Source organism: Varroa jacobsoni, unplaced genomic scaffold, assembly GCF_002532875.2.
Source record: "Varroa jacobsoni isolate VJ856 unplaced genomic scaffold, vjacob_1.0 scaffold_1280, whole genome shotgun sequence".
NCBI lineage: Eukaryota > Metazoa > Arthropoda > Arachnida > Mesostigmata > Varroidae > Varroa > Varroa jacobsoni.
Genome location: NW_019214182.1, coordinates 489,771 through 507,523, shown reverse-complemented (window position 1 = coordinate 507,523; position 17,753 = coordinate 489,771). Strand labels below are relative to the sequence as shown.

General features: G+C 39.5%; 3 protein-coding genes across 6 annotated transcripts; 2 read left to right on the top strand and 1 right to left on the bottom strand.

The window, feature by feature from the left end:
• Positions 1-2,532: 2,532 nt before the first annotated feature.
• Positions 2,533-5,231, bottom strand: LOC111268387 (peptidyl-prolyl cis-trans isomerase-like 3). 2 transcript variants are annotated; one of them, XM_022847369.2, is made up of 5 exons: positions 4,983-5,231; positions 4,103-4,205; positions 3,597-3,718; positions 3,136-3,242; positions 2,533-2,821 (listed from the first exon to the last, which is right to left on the bottom strand). In XM_022847369.2, the coding sequence occupies exons 1-5, from the start codon at positions 5,080-5,082 to the stop codon at positions 2,696-2,698; spliced, it is 558 nt and encodes a 185-aa protein (XP_022703104.1). In that variant the 5' UTR covers positions 5,083-5,231; the 3' UTR covers positions 2,533-2,695. The 2 variants fall into 2 exon arrangements, with proteins under 2 accessions (XP_022703104.1, XP_022703105.1); XM_022847370.2 differs by having other exon boundaries at positions 4,103-4,280; positions 4,983-5,085.
• Positions 5,232-5,297: 66 nt separating this feature from the next.
• On the top strand, positions 5,298-17,172 carry LOC111268386 (negative cofactor 2beta). Of its 3 annotated transcripts, XM_022847365.2 has the most exons (6): positions 5,298-6,133; positions 6,618-6,908; positions 13,770-13,994; positions 14,210-14,360; positions 15,223-15,386; positions 15,565-17,172. In XM_022847365.2, the coding sequence occupies exons 2-6, from the start codon at positions 6,624-6,626 to the stop codon at positions 15,670-15,672; spliced, it is 933 nt and encodes a 310-aa protein (XP_022703100.2). In that variant the 5' UTR covers positions 5,298-6,133; positions 6,618-6,623; the 3' UTR covers positions 15,673-17,172. The 3 variants fall into 3 exon arrangements, with proteins under 3 accessions (XP_022703100.2, XP_086827804.1, XP_022703102.1); XM_086971678.1 differs by lacking the exon at positions 6,618-6,908; XM_022847367.2 differs by lacking the exons at positions 5,298-6,133; positions 6,618-6,908 and adding an exon at positions 6,949-7,039.
• On the top strand, positions 7,046-10,576 carry LOC147752395 (galactosylgalactosylxylosylprotein 3-beta-glucuronosyltransferase 3-like). The gene has a single exon (XM_086971679.1). It carries the CDS (start codon positions 7,684-7,686, stop codon positions 8,569-8,571), a length of 888 nt encoding a protein of 295 aa, XP_086827805.1. The 5' UTR covers positions 7,046-7,683; the 3' UTR covers positions 8,572-10,576.
• Positions 17,173-17,753: the final 581 nt, after the last annotated feature.

Genomic DNA, 17,753 nt, shown 5'->3' with positions numbered 1-17,753 from the left:
AGTACATGAATCATAGTAAAATTAAGAGTAATAAGGTATACAAAAAGACGCCAAGTTTCTCATACTTTAGCGACGAAACGACCTGCTTTGTAGTTTTATAATTTTTAAGACTTTACTATGATAGCAGTAACCCTAATCAACTATATGTATAATAGTTCTTAATTGGTGAATTAAATTAGTAAAAAGTAATCTTCTTGACATTTTTATCATTGTTATTTGTTGAGCTTGATTATTTATGACAGAACGGCTAGCGTGTCTCATAAAAGAAATCATTACATAGCGTGTCGACAGCAATCTAATCTGCTTTCAATTAAACTGAAATAAATACAGCGCATTAGCGATGAAGCAGCTGTTTGTGAAGGCGTAGAGCGAGGTATGCGAGCTTTTTCAATTTTATATATAAATTTGGCATGACACCTCACAGCGACTCGGCCAAGTTCAAGGACGAATGGAAACTGTTTTCGTATGCCTCCATAACAAAGCGATGATAATACTGGTACTTTTTGCATACTATGGGTGGACTCAAATAAGAATAGTTTGTTTGACCTCGTAAAAGGGCAGGCATATGTATTTGTATTCAAAACCACCCTGCAAAAAATCATAGAACACCATATAACTTACGTGTGATGAAATAATTAACTTAATACAGTACCAATAATAAACCATATACCTCAATGCATATTGGCAGCAGCCCACATTCTGATAATGCGCAAATTATCGGCAGGTACGTTGCCGTGAAAAAAACGCGCTGTGCACACGAAAGAGACTGGAATCCGATGTGTTAACTGCGTTACCAAATCAGTAGAAATAAATCCACGACACGTTTGTCATGCGAATGAGTACTATGGCATTAAAATTCAATATATTCAATAAGTAAAACAGTTGAGGCCGCTCCCCAGTACGCTTGTCCATGTGTATTATCTCGTTAATAGCTACAAAATTACTGAAATTGACTAATTCTAATTTCGTCTAGTAGAATCTTGGTATAGCTCTCTGAGTTAGTTCACACAACAACGAATTAGAAAAATCGTTTATCGAAATCTCTGCAACAGGCAATCCCCCACCCTCGTAAATGGAGCCTATGATTTCTAGCATTCTATACTAGCATAGGATTCTAGCAGAAAAATATGCGTGTAGATATAAATATAAGATATTTGGTGAGAAGTTTTACTGAGGTGATAATCTTTGGTACGGAAGCTCGGTTATTCAGATAGGTGTTATTCTTTATCTGATAGCTTTACACGCTTTCTTTTCACGTTTATGATGTTACAATTTACATTCTAGATTACCTGCATCATATGCGTTTGATTCTAAATCAGAAGATTGCAGGTTCAAGTCTTGTCGAGAAGTATAGCTGATTTTATCTCCTACCTAAGATTATTAAAGGTGGCTATATATCTTGTTTCTTACGTTTTCAAATAAATTGGAATGTATCCTATTTGTATTATATAGCATTCAACGATATTTTTTTTGCTAAAGAGGCTTTAGTTAATTCTCGTCTCTTGTATTGACAAAAGTTGACCCTCAACGAACCAATTGATATCATATATGCTCAAGGACGTGACAAATCAGGGTTTAGGAGGTCGAAAAGGCATGGCGGCATAGGATCACAGTGACGTTAAAGGCTGTAACTACTACATCCTAATGCGTTCGTAATGTATCTTTTTTAGCTTGGTAAAAGCTTAATAACAACCTCAGTAGATACGATATTCCCTCGAAGTTCGATGGGCATTAAACCTGCGCGATAATCGAATTTAAATGCCTTTTCTATTAAGCTGCAAAGACCTTGTAGATCTACATGCTTTTTAAGCAGAGTGTTTAATCTAGAGGTGCTATCCCGTTGGACTGAAAAGGGTCCTTAAACCGAGAACTGATGGCTATGACATTATAGAGCCACATATTTTGAATGAACTTTCTCAGTTTGTACTTAATTGAATTTGAAATACCTGTCCATATTGTTTGTTTCGTCAGTCATTTGTAGTTTAATCACATGTGTCGCGGAAGGGGCTTGACCCAACGAATTTGCCCAAATAACTACACTAAAATTATGCCACCGTCGGATTACTCAGTTTTTCACGCACGTGAACATAAACGGCGGCGTACGTTAAATCTTTACGGTCTAATGAATAAGGCGTTTGACTTCAAATCAGAATACTGCAGATTCAAGTTCCGCCAAGAATGAGTGTCTTTGACAACTCCGAAGCATTACTAGTCTGTTTACTATTCGCCCTAGCTCTACCTAAAGGCCTGTATATGTATCTATATTCTAATGTATAATCTAAAATCTATCCTTTCGGCTAAACAACTAAAGTGTATGTATGTTTGTTTGTTTATCTGTCTATCATCAAGATCGCCTCTGCAGAGTAGTCTGATTGAGCTGATTTTTCCCGTAGTCGACTAGCATTCTTGGATCTTAAGTTGATTACTATACATTTTTGAAAGCCTGCAACTATAACATTTCATTTGCTATTAGCGAAAAAATTTCAGTTGAGCTATCGTACAAGGTATCTCAAATGTAAGTGTAATTCAAAGTAAACCTGTTATTAACAGCTGATTTATTTACAATATTTGTATTGTTTAGTATGTACACTATTGAATAGCTTCTCAGTATGATCCATTTATAAACAATATCCAATTTTTAAAGGTTACCATTAAAAGGCCTAAGTTTAGGTGAGTTTTTTTATCTGAGGTTTCATCATTTGGCCAGCGGATTGGCATGGATCGTAACCGAGTTTATTCGCTTCTCGATGTTGGGTCGAAAATTTTTTGGGTTAACAGGGATTTTTTCCAATTGGTCCAATACTTCCAGACCATCAATTACCTGTTGCAAATCAAATGTAGGATACAATTATTCAAATGAAAAATGTGCTATGAGTCTTAGCTGATAGATGCCTTGCAAACAAAAGCTTTTGACTTATATTCTTCAATTTTCCACTAGTTACTGCTGTTTTCTACAACCTTGTTTTCTGGTGGAACAAGTACATAAAAAAACCGCGTATTTTTTATATCAATAGGAATTTTGAAATTTCAAATCAAAGTAAGTCTTCATTTATGCGTTATTTAAGTGTAATAGCCGTGAGGTAAAAGCGTTTTAAGATACTTGACGTACTCTAATTAATTAGCACCTGATCCTACCTTTCCAAATATCGTGTACTTTAAATCGAGTTGAGGCTGCTTAGCGTACGTAAAAAAAAACTGCGAACCGTTCGAATTCGGCCCATTATTAGCCATCGAGACAATACCTAACGAAACGGCGAAGACACAAAAAGCAAAACAAATAACGAACATCGTTAAAACAATTTGAAACATCGTCGCTGTCGAAGCTATATTCCTTAAAAAATGCACACCCATATTTTTACATGAGTATTATTTGTAGGTTTTTTTTTGAAGGTCCATTAATTCACCCGTAAATGAACTATTCTTTGCGCCATAGTGAAGATATGCTTTTGATATATTATGGATAGCAAATTCTATGGAATTTTATAGTCATCTGATGTGCGTCACCGATGATTTCAACTGTTGTTAAAGCATTTGAAATACTGATAACACCTAGTTTCAATAAAAATGTAGAATTAAACGCTTTAAAGAGTACTTGCCTCTCTCGTAATGTTTACGGTCTGCTTTAAATTCGTCCTCGAATTTTGAACCCCATATCGACGTGCCACCCTTGCCTGTATTGGTTGGATCTCCAGTCTGTACAATGAACCCTTTTATATTTCTGAAAATTACAACGTATTCATAACTACTTATCTTTGTTTTCTAACACTATAAGGATAAGCAACTGAATGTTTAGGTATGGCACCAGTAAGCAGATGCAGATGCAAGCAAAAGAAAAATGACTTTGGGAAAGTTGTAAGGGCTTTCTTTTCCAACAAATTTCCTCAGCAGTTGAAAACCGCATCTTACTTCACTCCTTGAATTGTTTATTGTCACATACGATACAATTTTGCCACACATGCCCAGAACATATTGATACTTTATATACACTTTATCTACATAACACAAAGCGCGGTCTATATTTACTTTTTTATTATTTATGGCTACTTTGAGAGTTATACCTGGCATAATTAAGTTGCGGTTCCAAGTTGATTTTGTTACTCACCGATGAAAAACACATCCATTGTAGTAGTCCGATGCACACAATGCAAGAAAATTTTCACATGCTTTTGGAGCGTCCTCGCAAAACAGCTCCAGTTTTATATCACCTACATCAGTGTGAAGGGTCACGGACATTTTGACAATATGACTGGCGGGCTTTTATACAATCAAATCGAGATCGCCTGCTCGATGCAGGTAATATCAGTACAAAAAAACTGTTACTATCATTACATACTTGACAACTGCACAATATTATCTATTTAGAATTACCGATCTATTCTATTTCTAATAAATAAATCCCATAAAAACAAATTGTAAATGTTTAAACTATAGAGGTTGGATAGAATTTAAATTCATTATGAAATTATTTAGATATTAAATGATAAAAAAGCGAAAAAGGTAAAGTTAGATATTAACTTTATCTCTTCCGCTTAAATAATGCAATAATATTATCAGAAAAGGCGAACGTGGTAAGCCGGTGTGTTGCTGACTTTGATTTTTGCAGAACACTTATTTTTACAACGCTGCTTATAATAAAAACTGAATTATATAGCTGTCATTAATGTTATAAATGAATAGTAAAACAGATAGAAGGTTAATTGCTTATCACATAGAAATCTCAGGAAAAATACACGTGTTAAGCTTATGTGAATTTTGCCTACAATTCATTCAACATATACGATTTTACACCCCATTATGTACTTGCATATTGTATAGCACAAGAATAAAACGCTATCCACTTTGAGACTTTTCTTTAAGCAAGCGCGCAACAATGAACGGCTTTTGCATCATCTGTGCCCGTAAATATACCCTGTAATGCCACAAATCCTTGAGACCGTTTGAAAATCTATTTTACGGAATCTAAGTGTCTCGGTAAAACATACGCGTTATTTGTTCTCGCCGGACTTTTTGATTTCGAACTTTTGGCTTAGGGATATTCGATGTTTCGATTTTGATGTTTACAAATACAGCTGTGAGCTGCATAACGCGTGCATTTATCAGGTAGTTTTAAACTTCGCGGGCCGCTGAGGATGCAAGGCACGTGCCCCTTCCTTAGCTACCGAAAAAAATGTGTAGCTTTCACTCCACTATTCGGTAACCACACGGAAAGCAGTTACAATTCAAAGAGAAACATTCATCATGCCTGCTGCCAGCCAGACTTGTTTAGCGGACGACAGACCGTTGACGCAGACGACAGATGCGCAGACGATAGATGAGCAGACGCCGAGCCATCATCGTAAGAGCGAAAGGCCATGGTAGTAAGGGGAGCGAGGACTGTACTGGACACGAGTAGATGAAATGGGCTTATATCTCGGTACGAACGTTTTCCTGTTATGGAGTCTTGATCAAGCATAGCAACCGACAGTGTACCAATCGAGCGCCGCCATCTCCATCTGCATGCACTCACATTGACATAAACAAAAGCGAGGCTCCCATAGAGAAACACACACACAAACACAAAAGACTTAGAGACACTAGCAGGTATATGGACGCACACATAGAGACCTCTACGCCGAGACATATAGGCAAACATACAGAGACGGCGGCGCGGTCTGTGTGATGCTGCGGCAGAACATTGAGCCATAGAATTGGCTAGGACACAGCGCATGTGGGAGGATATCAACGAGGATTGCTCTATTTATTCTAATTACTCACGCCGCAATTTACTGAGCCGATTGGGCGGACCAGCTGCTGATTATAATATCGCTACCCGAATTTATGCGGTAGTAATCTAAGTAGTGACTTTGAGCTATTCAAGCCTCTGTCCGCCGCTCGCGTATCGTCTTAGCCCAGCCCAGCTCAGCTCTCTCGGTAGCTGAATTCTACAGTTGCTGTTGCTGATAGTGTTACCGCTGCTAGCAATAAGCAGCGCCGCGTGTAGCCACTGTGCCGTAAACGCGTAAATAGCGGGCTTTGTTGATCTTGTTATGGTTCGTGTGTGTTTCGCCAAAAATGTTTTCTATATAATTGGTGTGTTCACAGTGAACTGAGTGTGCCGGTGCCCCCCTCGATGCAATAGAACGTGCCCTATGAAGTAAGTGGAAGTAGACAGTGCGGTTTTAAAGAACAGTTTTTATGATTTTCATCTCTACGTTGATGAAACTGCATGTAGCTTCTAATGAAACTGACTGTCGTTCAGAGTCGTGCGTCTGAATGCAGGTGTCCAGTGAATCGTGTTTATAGATTTATTCTGCTGCCGGCTTAATCAAACCTGTTTCTGTGGCCAACTGTTGATAACTTCTCTACGCTGCTGGCACCCCTAAATGAATCGTAGCCTATTGGTGCGCTAGCAAAAACTGGTTTGCCGGACGACCTGCTGCTGCTGCTGGAGAAGTTCAGCTAGTAGCTGTAGTGTAGTGGTGATTCCTGGAGAAGCCTGTCGTGGCGTGTGCCGTGTTGTGTATGATTATTTTCATTTTCTCGATCTTTTGCCCTTTCGTCTTACCGCCTCTATTGGCCAGTTAATTGGTTAATTAGTTAGTTATTATTGTTATTATTATTACTACTACTGTAATTAGTCTCCAATGTGGCCCACATATCTACCTCCGGAGTCGTCACGACCAGGCTCCACACCCTCCCCCTCGGGCCCTCCCCCATCGTTCCATCAGCAGCAGCTGCATCAGTCGCCTCAACATGGTGGCGGCAACGGCGGCAGCGTTGACCAGACGATCGGGCCGCCTGGACAGCAGCAACTGCCGCAGCAGCAGCAGCAACAACAACAGCAACAGCAGCAGCAGCAGCAACAGCAACAACAACAACAACAGCAACCACAACAACAACAGCAACCACAACAACAACAAGCATACGTGGTGAGTGTGAAAAAGTGAGTGGTATATAGGGCTGTGAGTGGCTTGCTCCAACCACAGCATTTATTGTACCAGCAGCAGCAGCAGCAATAGCAATAGTAGTGGGTTTTTGGTGGTGAGAGTGTGACTGGGCAGTGAGTTTCAATGTTCGTGAGCACTAGTTGAATACAACGGCAGGTTGAACGAATTGAGCGAGCTGCCGTTATTGCTATAGTTTTAGCACTAGTTGCTTGGCCTCGCTACTTGCGTTGTAAGCTATGAGTAGTAGCAGGCGTGAAATGGCCATTATTAATGGTCGATGTTTTCCGGTAGAATGAGCCGATTCTACCTAGACCTGTCCATCTTTTACACAGTTTATATGTGTGTATGTGGATGCATGTACTTGTATGCGTTTGATAATGTGTGTGATTCAGACTTGTGGGCATGTCTGTTTGTCGGAACCGTGGCACGCTGTTGATTGGTACCGTAATTGGGTTTAGGGAGTTGTGTGTTTCGTTTTCGACCTGGTTACAACATGTCAACATGAAATTACATCGCGGCGATAAGTAGGACCACCCCACGCGGTGTTCTATTATGTGTGGCCGTTCGTCGATGTCACAGATTCCAAATCAAGATTGAGCTAGCCACGGGGTCACAACTCTACAAGTTACCACGGACTATGCTAGTGACGCACGTCTTCCGCTGTAGTTGGTGCAGTTGATGAACAACTTCGGTTTCCCATGGCACACGTAGTGGATTGCAGCTGAAAAAGTGAGGAAGCTTAAATGCATCTCGCGCAATGAGACATCGGTTCGTGCCGTATGCTGTGGGAGCCTTCGTCGGCTTCGTGGTTGCCTTGCTTATTCGGTTGGAGGCATCGGCTTCACTGAAAGCGTCGCGAAATGAAGCTGAGACAAAATCTCAACGACTTGTCTGCCTGGTGACTCCAACACATGCCCGACCCCAACAGAAAGCTGAACTTACAAGGCTTTCGTATGCTTTTCGATTAGCGGGCCGGGTACACTGGATTGTTGTGGAAGATGCTGAGTCACCGAGCGCGCTGGTGTCACGTCTTCTGGCTGACTCGGGCCTGTCGTACACGCATTTAACAGCGGTTACTCCGGAAAAGTATAAGCTCGGCGCTAATGATCCTAACTGGCTAAAGCCTCGCGGTGTACTCCAGAGGAATGCAGCCCTTCGTTTTCTGCGGTCGCGAGCTGCACAAAGCGGCCTCGTTGATGACGATGCTGTTGTATATTTTGCCGATGATGATAACACTTATGATATCCGTTTGTTCAATGAGATGCGACAAACGAAAAAGGTGTCGGTATGGCCTGTTGGCCTGGCCGGTGGCCTAATGGTCGAACGACCAATCGTTGTTGACGGCCGTGTGAAAAGATTCAATTCGGTTTTCCGGCCTGATCGTCCCTATCCAATTGACATGGCGGCATTCGCTGTAAGTCTCAAACTTATTCGTGAACGTCCAACAGTGCTGTTCTCTCTGAACGTCCAACGTGGATATCAAGAGTCGCATCTATTGACGCAACTACTCACCGGCTGGGAGGAATTAGAGCCGAGAGCAGATAATGGCAATAAAGTTCTTGTGTGGCACACGAGGACAGAGTTGCCGAATTTGACGCCTGAAGCAAAACTGCCGGTTCCCTCCAATAAGGACATTGAGGTGTAGCCGTTTGAAATGATGACGGAACGTTTGATTATCAATATGCGAGTTCGTCCACATACTGAAATTAAGCACGCGTCAAGCTATTGTACAATGAAAAATTGTATCGTAGATACGGATCGTATCAGCGAACGAAATTATTAAAGGCAGCAATCCTAATGGTAACTGGTAGCTTATAAGTATACCAATATGTATGATGATGCTGCCATTCGTTCTGGGAAAATGTGCACATACCTACAACGAATATATAGGGAACGCTTTGCAGAAGCTTACAGCGTATGATACTTCCGTAATGCTCCCGTAATTTCTAGTGTACCGTAGAAAACTAATTAACTACGGTCGTAAATCATAGCGATATCACTTGCTCAATCGGCTCTTAAGTATCAATGAGCTACAGTGTCTCATTAATGCCTATTGCAGTTGCGTACTGCTCGCACGATTCTTGCTACCTGGACGACTCGGTATTACTATGGGGTATTTTCACTGCTGATTGATGAGAATTGCGCAAAATCGGTCTGAAACAGCGCACTAAAGCTGTCGTGGAGTAACCTCATCGATGATTAACGATGCTACGTTTTTGCCATTGCCATTAGAAATCTACTGGACGTAGAGATATTAATTACCTGGTAAACGTGCCGACCCTAACTCCAGGGCAGTCCCAGTATAATACTTTTGCCTCCTATGAATAATGTGATCTGTATGAACGTTAAAACTAACCAGCGATATATGCAGTACATACTTAAATCTACAAATCGAATGTTATAAATCGACTGATTGTTCGTTTCCGTTCTGTGTATTAACTGGGTGCCAATAGCGATAGATATTTTGTTTACGATACGTTGAAAGAAGAATGCAATGTACGGAATGAAAAATGCCCCCACAAAATTCGGAGCCCGGTGCGTAAAATAGATGAGTAATGATGGACAACACATGGAGATAAACTGTGGTAAATAAAATAGTGTCTCAAATGCGCCATGGTGAGGGAGGAAGCGTAAGACTTATTCTTTGAATAGTTATTAATTCACAAAAATTTATCGTCCGAATTCTTAACTTTGGCAAACATTTTCAAACTTTGCCGCTGCTTAAAGGACAATAAGATTCTTTATAAGGGTGTAGCGTAATTTATAGGAAAAGGACGATTATTCAGTCAGTAGTTAATTGACCAAAGGAAAATATTACGCAAAAATGCCTTAACAACTCGTTTTTAGATATACACATTTCATATAGATCTGCAGTTCGTTATGGCGACTTTTAGACCGTTTCACAATAAAACAAGTGCTAGATGAACCAGATCGCTTATAAACTAGAATCGATAAAATCGTTTCCCTCAATGGGAGTGAAGCCTTTAGCTAGCGTATTGATGCTGAGAAGCTTTAGCCCTGTGCAAGAAATTATTCTACTATAAATGAGACGCCTCGCGTCGCCGTATGTGTGCAGATATTCATATACTATATAGGCCTGCAACTTTTAAAGGATTGAAGTTATTTTTTGTTTCAGTAAAAATATTACAGTTGGATTAATACTCCTACTACATGCCGTTCGCACGTTTCGGTGATCATGTACAGAGTTTAACCGATTTTTTGTCGCTTGCTTGCGTGATAATGGATTTGCGTAAGGAACCGTTGTACAAAAAAATAACGACTTTCCCTTTATTTATACGTGCGTAGTACTGTTCATTAGGACTCTATAAGATGACTAGGATAACTTTATTAGGAAATCAATGCAAATTAAAGAGTTTCTAATATAGTGTTGGCCCATATGCAATTGTAGCGAGCATATTTTACAGTTACAGTTGTATTTGTACATGTGCAGAGCGATACAACGCTAAAACCGCGTATCTTCCTAATACGAGTGAATATTATATTTTTACAATCGTACTCAGCGGCAAGACCATATATGACTACAACACAGTTTCTATAAATGACAATGATGCTATAATATACATTTAGTGATATCGCGGCAATAAAGTATAGTTTCACCTTATTAAAATGGTGGTTTTAAAAAACAAGCATGCGCTGTGTTTTTTTTTCATTCACGCTGCTAAAAATTTCCTAGACATAAGCTGAGAAGAAAAACTCTTTGAAGAAATTGTGAGCACTGAGTCAGTAAACGAAGGGAAACTGACTTTGACTCAAGTGTATATAAACGGTTTATGAATGAAAACAATGTAGCTGTTCAAGATGCCATAACGGTGTAGGCAAAAAGGTGGCCTATGAGAATCTATAGCGCTCAACACGAAGTTAAGAATATCTGTTTTTCAATTCTTATCAAAAAGTTAATTCACCAAGTTTTTTTATACTGTAGTGTCTTAACAAGCATTTTTGGATAGACAAGAGAGGAGATTTTCCAACAATATCTAGACACTCACTCAATTTCCTGTAAAACTTTTATGAGCTTTGTGTATTTTAAAACCAGAGTTCGGAGGCTAGTCGTACAATAAGTTGATTTGATTTTCACTTACTGTTCCACATGCAGTCTTGGTGCAAATTGTTGGAAATCGATGCCTTGTTGGTTGAGCAGTTTTAACAGTTAGGTCGTTGCAAGGGCTAACTGGGAGAAGGCTTTTTAATTGGGAAAAAAAAAACAAAATTCAGCTAAGTTTTAATATTATATGAATTAGCCCAGACATATTGGGATGTTTGAAAGAAATTTGATCAAAACATGGTGCCTTCTTGTGAAAACTTGATCTTGCGATAAAACTTGAGAGGCCTTGCCCTAGTTTTAACAAAATCCATATCGGCTTGTGGGAGGTATCGTCGAACGGGCACCCTTTCATTATCGCTCAATGTTTCTTGCCATTTTATTGAGAATAATTCTAACAGTATAACACACACTAGGTGCTAATACATCGGTGATGCCATATAGGCGTATGTATGCCGATGTAAATATACCGTTGCTCATTGTCCAGTATCTTAGGTCTTAGAAAATAGAATATTAATAAACATTTAGGAATTACACATATTATAAAGATATTCAAAGGAGTAGTTTCGTAGCGTAAAATCGAGTATCAATGTATTTGTGAAGCTTCAACTTGCAAGAAGAAAGTCAGACAGGCTAATTGAGCTAAAAGGGAAGCTGGATTGCTTCGGTAGTAGAAACGATAAAACAGATAATCTTTACGTAAAGCTAGCATTAGGTCAAAACTTTGGCTATGTCGCATATCAAATGGTGTGAACAGTATTTTTAATGACACACATCCCTTGTAAATGCAGTAGCCGAATGAGGCAATATTCTCGAATTTCCTTCTTTGTGTCGGTGCTCACTGATATGGTTATCCACTCATTGGAAAACTAGCGACATATAATTACGTGATTGTCTGGTGGGATCACTTCTTCTCGCAACAAGCTTCCATTTAGGTATGTCTTTTAGAGGAACCTTCTTGGCAACGACCAACCAGCTCTGCCTCTGTTTCCAGTTAGTTTACGACGTTGCTGTGTGCTCAATGCCATACGTCTAGAGATGTTTTCGATCGATTCACCATTGGCCACTTTCTCTTTACTTTTTTTTTTTTTACCAATTTGAGCTTCGTCTGCTAGCATTTAAAACCATATAAACATTGTTCTCATCATCATTTCTAAGACGGCACTGCCCTGTTGAAGTTGCCGGAAACAATCTGTGTTTGATCGACGCAATAAACATTTTCCAAACATTCAGGAGGACTACCATCAAAACCGCATCACACAAAGTTATGAGTTTGAAAGCTTATTTTTAGACAAAATGTGTGCGGTAACATTTAAACTAAGAAAATACCAGCTCGTATTAAAATAGGGTCAGTGAAGTCACTTCAGAAAAGGGACACGTAAAACCCACTTCAATCATAAATGGGTCAGGAAAATCACGTCTGAAAATAATTATGTTTACCTCGAATACATCGAAATAAATTTTTGCCTATTTCGAGCGACGTTAACGTGTTTAAACCGAGGGTAACTACCACGATGTGGCATATCATAGGAAAATCTGATAGGGATTTTCTCTGACATTATTCAATGTTTCACATTAGACGTATGTCACTATTTTTACGCCACTTACGAAGAGATGCCCAAAACAGAAAACTCTGCTATGCGTGCTTGGAATCTGAAGACACTACCAACGCATATCTTGTATTGTAGTCGTTGACGAAATTTATCTGGCCTTTTCAGTTCCTTTTAATTCTAAAGAAAAAAATAATTTGAATATTGGAAGTCCTTACTAAAATACTTCGTCGGTGTTTTCAAAAAGCGTCCAAAGCTATCTGACTGGCTTTAGCTGATGTCCCGAAACATAAATTATGCTTTGGGCCCCTGACCCCTGTCAATTGCTGAACTCACGCGTTTTGCAATCGGCTTACTCGGCTGACTAACGCTTGCACATTTAAGTGTGAATCCTTGTTGTCTATGAGTGTGAAAGCCTTGACGTTTCTCTTAACCTATAACATTTGTGTTTAGCTATTTTCTAGCTACAAATAGCCAATTGCAATGTTGCAAAGTTGTCTTTTAAGCACTTGTCTGTTATAAGTGCTATGCTAATATGGGGTGCACGTTTAGCATTGTTCATTTTTGGCGGGTGATTCAAATAAACTATCCATTTAAAGTGCACATCTCCCAGACCAGCTTTGTGTGACGCCTTTGCCTTATGGATAAAAACTTCATCTGCTGTATGTGTTCTGATCATACGTTGATTTTATACAATGGGAATTGTTTAGACGTACTAAAACGAAATGCGCCCCGAATAATCCAGTGATCTAGCTCGCCCATTTGGGCTTGCTATAGGAATATGGAATGATTGAAAACTAACGGATTTCTATGGAGAGGGCAACAATCTCTTTTGGATGATAAAATGTAAATAGGCTCCTATAACGCTAAAACAATTTCAAGTACAAGATGACGTTTCGTCCATCTGAATTCAAAATACATAGTGCAATTTCCTATCTACGGCAGTCACATGAATTGCCACACGATACGGGACAATAATCATATAGGCGGGATTTGTACGTTTCTTATTCTGTTTGCTAAACTAATGTTTTTTAGATATGACCATTTGATTTTCGTCTGCAGATGCTGTTACTACCAACAGATGTTACAAGTTTTACATTCGTTTCGGAATATGTTTCACTTATTTGTTACGAAACTATCACTATGGTGATCTGTTAAATAGAACTTTAGCCAGTTTAGGTGGGCAATACACTGACTGTGTCTAAGTTTCTGAAGCTTTTTTGTTTGTTTCAGGATGGTTCACGTCAGATATCTGCAAGTGTCGTCAGTTCGACCAGCAGCGGTTCGTCCAGTGGCAGGGTGAATATGGCCGGAGGTGGTGGCGGAGGAACAGGTGGGGCAGGCGGATCTAGCGGAATGAACCCGGGAGGTCCTGGAGTTTCGGCGGGAGCAGTAGGAGCCCCGACAGAGGAGGACGAATTGACCATTCCACGGGCTGCCATGAACAAAATGCTCAAGGTCGACTTCTATGTGATACTTTTAGATACAATGTTTAAAATGCAAACGTGGCGGAAGAGCAACAATCGAATATAAGTTTACCTTATAGGTAAATGGCAACAATTAATATTCTGAAATGTATCTCTATACCGTATCCTTGTTTTTATTCGTATTGTTTTTAGTATCAGATACATTGATTAAATCTATTTGCATTAACTGTTGACGTTTATCTATAGGAATTACTTCCGAACGTGCGGATTGCCAACGAAAGTCGAGAACTCGTCTTGAACTGCTGTTCCGAATTTATTCACTACATCGCAACGCAAGCAAATGAAATATGCAACCAACACCATAAGAAAACCATCAACGCTGAGCATATTCTAACCGGTATAAACCATTTTATCTTTTTCGGCTTGGCACTTATTCAAGCTAAATGTGTGTTATTTACGTGCTTGTATAAAACAAAAGAGTTTATTTCACTATCCCGTATACACGACTGGATTTTCTCAATAATCACGTCCTCTAACTCACCGTACCGCAATTCCACGTTGACACACGCATGTGATGACAAAATTCGGTCCGTCCTATACTATAGAACATATTGAACTAATAGACGTCTTCAATGACAGGTCGGGACAGTAGTATATCTAGCACTTATAGTGGCTCTAGGTTTAAAACTGTTTCGGTACTTCCTGTATTAGCGGTAAGTTTCGTCAGAGACGAGACAGCTTCATGTTAATCGATAATCTATTATGCTTTTATTGAATATAATAGATCTGATGAATCTCGCCCTATCTAAATAGCCCTTTTAATGAGACCTTTAGATAGGGCGAGATTGCAGCTAATAATAAGTAAGAAGCCGGAATACAGAAATACGGATCGCTCGCAAACTAGTTCGTGCGGCCTATTGTGGCTGCCTCATTGTGGCTAACTAGCCAGAGCGCCTTCATAAGAATATAGATCATAAAATATATTGGTTATCAATTGATTGGACCTATCTATCTGATCTAATCTGCATAACGCACTAAGACACTTAAGTTGGTTTTTTTTTTTTATTGAAGATTCGTCTACGCTGTTAGAATAACGTACAAAAAGTCCGTTTGTAAATATTCAACGTCAAACCGTGTTTTATTTAGATTATAGAGATAAGTAATACTTGATTATGAAAGTCCTCTGATCTTTAAATCAACCTTGTTGTCACTTAAGTGTTTTACTACAATGACAATTACTTTTCTTCTCTTGGCTGTAGCCCTTGAAAAGCTTGGCTTCAAGGAATATTGTGACGACGCTCAGCGGGTATTTGCCGATTGTAAAGAGGTGGCAGCAAAAAGACGCAAACAAAGTTCACGTCTCGAACACCTTGGGGTCCCAGAGGAAGAACTACTTCGACAGCAGCAAGAGCTCTTTGCGAAAGTTAGTTCATTCAAGTTTATTTTGAAGAACATACAATCGAAGGCGCTTGATCTACAAAAAATTTCATTACATCCTAACGTCGCCTTGCTTCGTTATCCCACGCGATGATTTTTCATAAAAGGTAGAAAATCCCATCTTTTTAACCTTCGTTGATTTTTTGTCGCTGTCAATATTGCAGGCTCGACAAGAACAGGCCGAACAACAGCAGCAGGACTGGGCGAGCATTCAACAAGCTGCCGTTACGGGCCTGCCTATAGCACCGGACAGTGATGAAGATGAATACTAATCGTACGGCGCTTGGTGGTTGTAGCCGTAATAGATGGATATGGAAGAATCATCATTCGCAGCAACAATAGAACGATAATTTTTTACGAACACCCTAAAATTGGAACGAAAAACCGTAGATAACGACGGGGATATATAGCTGTTTCGGATTAATCTGGTGCACGGAAATAACAGAACGACCTCGGCTACTTCCTGTAAAAACATGCGCTATTCCTGCCAGTTAGATTATTGCGTGGGCTCACACACATGTAGACGACGTCATAGTACCTACAACGAAACGAACTCTGTGGGCATTTTCGTCAAAGAGCGTGGATTGGGGTTTATTTGATTCATTCATATGTATACTGTCGATTTGTGTTGCCTGTTGTTGTTGTTGTTGATGTTGTGAAGGACCAAACTCTCGAGAAGCGACCTTAGGTGAGATGCAAAGATAGCAAGTATCGAATTATGACAGTAGTAACTACTATGAACAATGGAATCTAAGCCAAGGTTCCCTAAATCGCGGTTTAGCATTATGGGAAATAACTGGTGGTAAAAAAACATAAACAACACCCAGAAAAATCGGAGAAATCTGCCTGTACAGTAGCGGTGAGCAAGCGAAACGTGCGAATAAATCGAACGCAAAGGATGAGTAAATACACTTGTTTAGATTCGTACCGTAACTTGTACCAAGGAGCCAGGGTAGGATAAATATATCTGAGCTAACATGTGCATAAAACCATCTTCAACATAAAATAATGAAGGAAAGATCTGTTCTATGAAACCTACCATTTGTGTTGTGACGACGCAATGTGGTAAAGTCGCACACTTTACTCATATCTGTTATTAAGCGAGGATAGAATTGACGAAAAGTGAAAACATAGGGCGTGCCAATGACTTTTAAAAACGCGGCTGGCGTATAGTGCACTTCCCGCGTTGAACTGTGCGTCAGGCTGTTGTACATGGCTATGTGTATAAAACGTACGTTCGGTTCAAACTGTCATTAATGCAACTACGTCTCGTTAATTGTCTCGTTAATGTTTTTTATGATATTATATTTTTTCCATTTGAACAGCATTGCCAATTGTATATACACACACATTTACTGAGGATAAAGTCGACACTGGGATAGAAAGTGACACAAGTAAAGCAGTTGCGTTTAGGGCGGGTAGTCTCAAATATGTTGAATTTAGTCAGCTAAAAATATTTCATTGGGGTGACATAGCATTTTGCTAGCCCAGTCGGACGTATAGCTTTTGAGTTAGCCGAATGCCCCTATTTAATGATAGCGAGCGTATCCGTTGTGTTTAGCATTTTTGGGGCATACATAGAGTATGCAACCAGTTGTCGGGGTCACATACGCAAGGCAATCATGAATGACTTTCTGGATATTGTTAGCGAGACGAAAAAAAACGTTAAATGGGCAAGGAGCGAGTGAAAGATCTTTGTACAACAATGACATAGTAACTATATAAAAGTAAATAAAATAAAACAGAACTTTAACATGGTCGATTTAAGATTATTGTGCGCTACGTGTCGTCCTTACTGTTATCATTATTATCAAGAGTCATTATTATTGTATTTTTTTTCCAACACAAATACTCAAATATGTGAATTTTAGAGTATTAAGAAAAAGTCATCTGAAATTAGTTGTCCATCGAAATTGACTGATGTCCTTAATGAAACTGTTGTACTTAACGCTTGCAGTCGTCAGAGCAATTGGCTTGACTTGACCTTGAAAATATACCCTAACCTTCTGCGCTTGTCTTCATTCTCGAAAATTCGGTTTTTATATATTAAGATTACTAACTTGCAGTTGTCCGAGCTCGCAACAGCACACAGGCACACTTTGTTTTGTGCTGAGAGCCGTCTGAAGCAAAGCGTAAGTACTGAACATAAAACATTCAACCTAGGCTCTAACGTAATTTACGTAAAGGTAATTTAAAACAACCTTTCCTGCTGATCGGGGTTTTCTCAGGATGCTGTGTTTCTCCAAAACAGATAAAAGTCCTGACGTAAAGCCACAAGTTTTCGTCTAAACTAAGGTCATCGTAATCCTTCTACCGTAATTTATCTCTAAGAACTTCGATATATCTGCTGCCG

What these genes read in the sequence shown, in the direction of transcription:
- LOC111268387 (XM_022847369.2), bottom strand. Translation starts at nt 5,082, where the DNA reads ATGCAGCTCACAGCTGTATTTGTAAACATCAAAATCGAAACATCGAAT. An exon ending in CCGTAAACATTACGAGAGAG is followed by an intron (nt 3,243 to 3,596) that starts GCAAGTACTCTT and finishes CCGTTTCGTTAG; the next exon opens with GTATTGTCTCGATGGCTAAT. An exon ending in AGTACACGATATTTGGAAAG is followed by an intron (nt 2,822 to 3,135) that starts GTAGGATCAGGT and finishes GATTTGCAACAG; the next exon opens with GTAATTGATGGTCTGGAAGT.
- LOC111268386 (XM_022847365.2), top strand. Translation starts at nt 6,624, where the DNA reads ATGTGGCCCACATATCTACCTCCGGAGTCGTCACGACCAGGCTCCACA. An exon ending in AACAACAACAAGCATACGTG is followed by an intron (nt 6,909 to 13,769) that starts GTGAGTGTGAAA and finishes TGTTTGTTTCAG; the next exon opens with GATGGTTCACGTCAGATATC. An exon ending in CGCTGAGCATATTCTAACCG is followed by an intron (nt 14,361 to 15,222) that starts GTATAAACCATT and finishes TCTTGGCTGTAG; the next exon opens with CCCTTGAAAAGCTTGGCTTC.
- LOC147752395 (XM_086971679.1), top strand. Translation starts at nt 7,684, where the DNA reads ATGAGACATCGGTTCGTGCCGTATGCTGTGGGAGCCTTCGTCGGCTTC.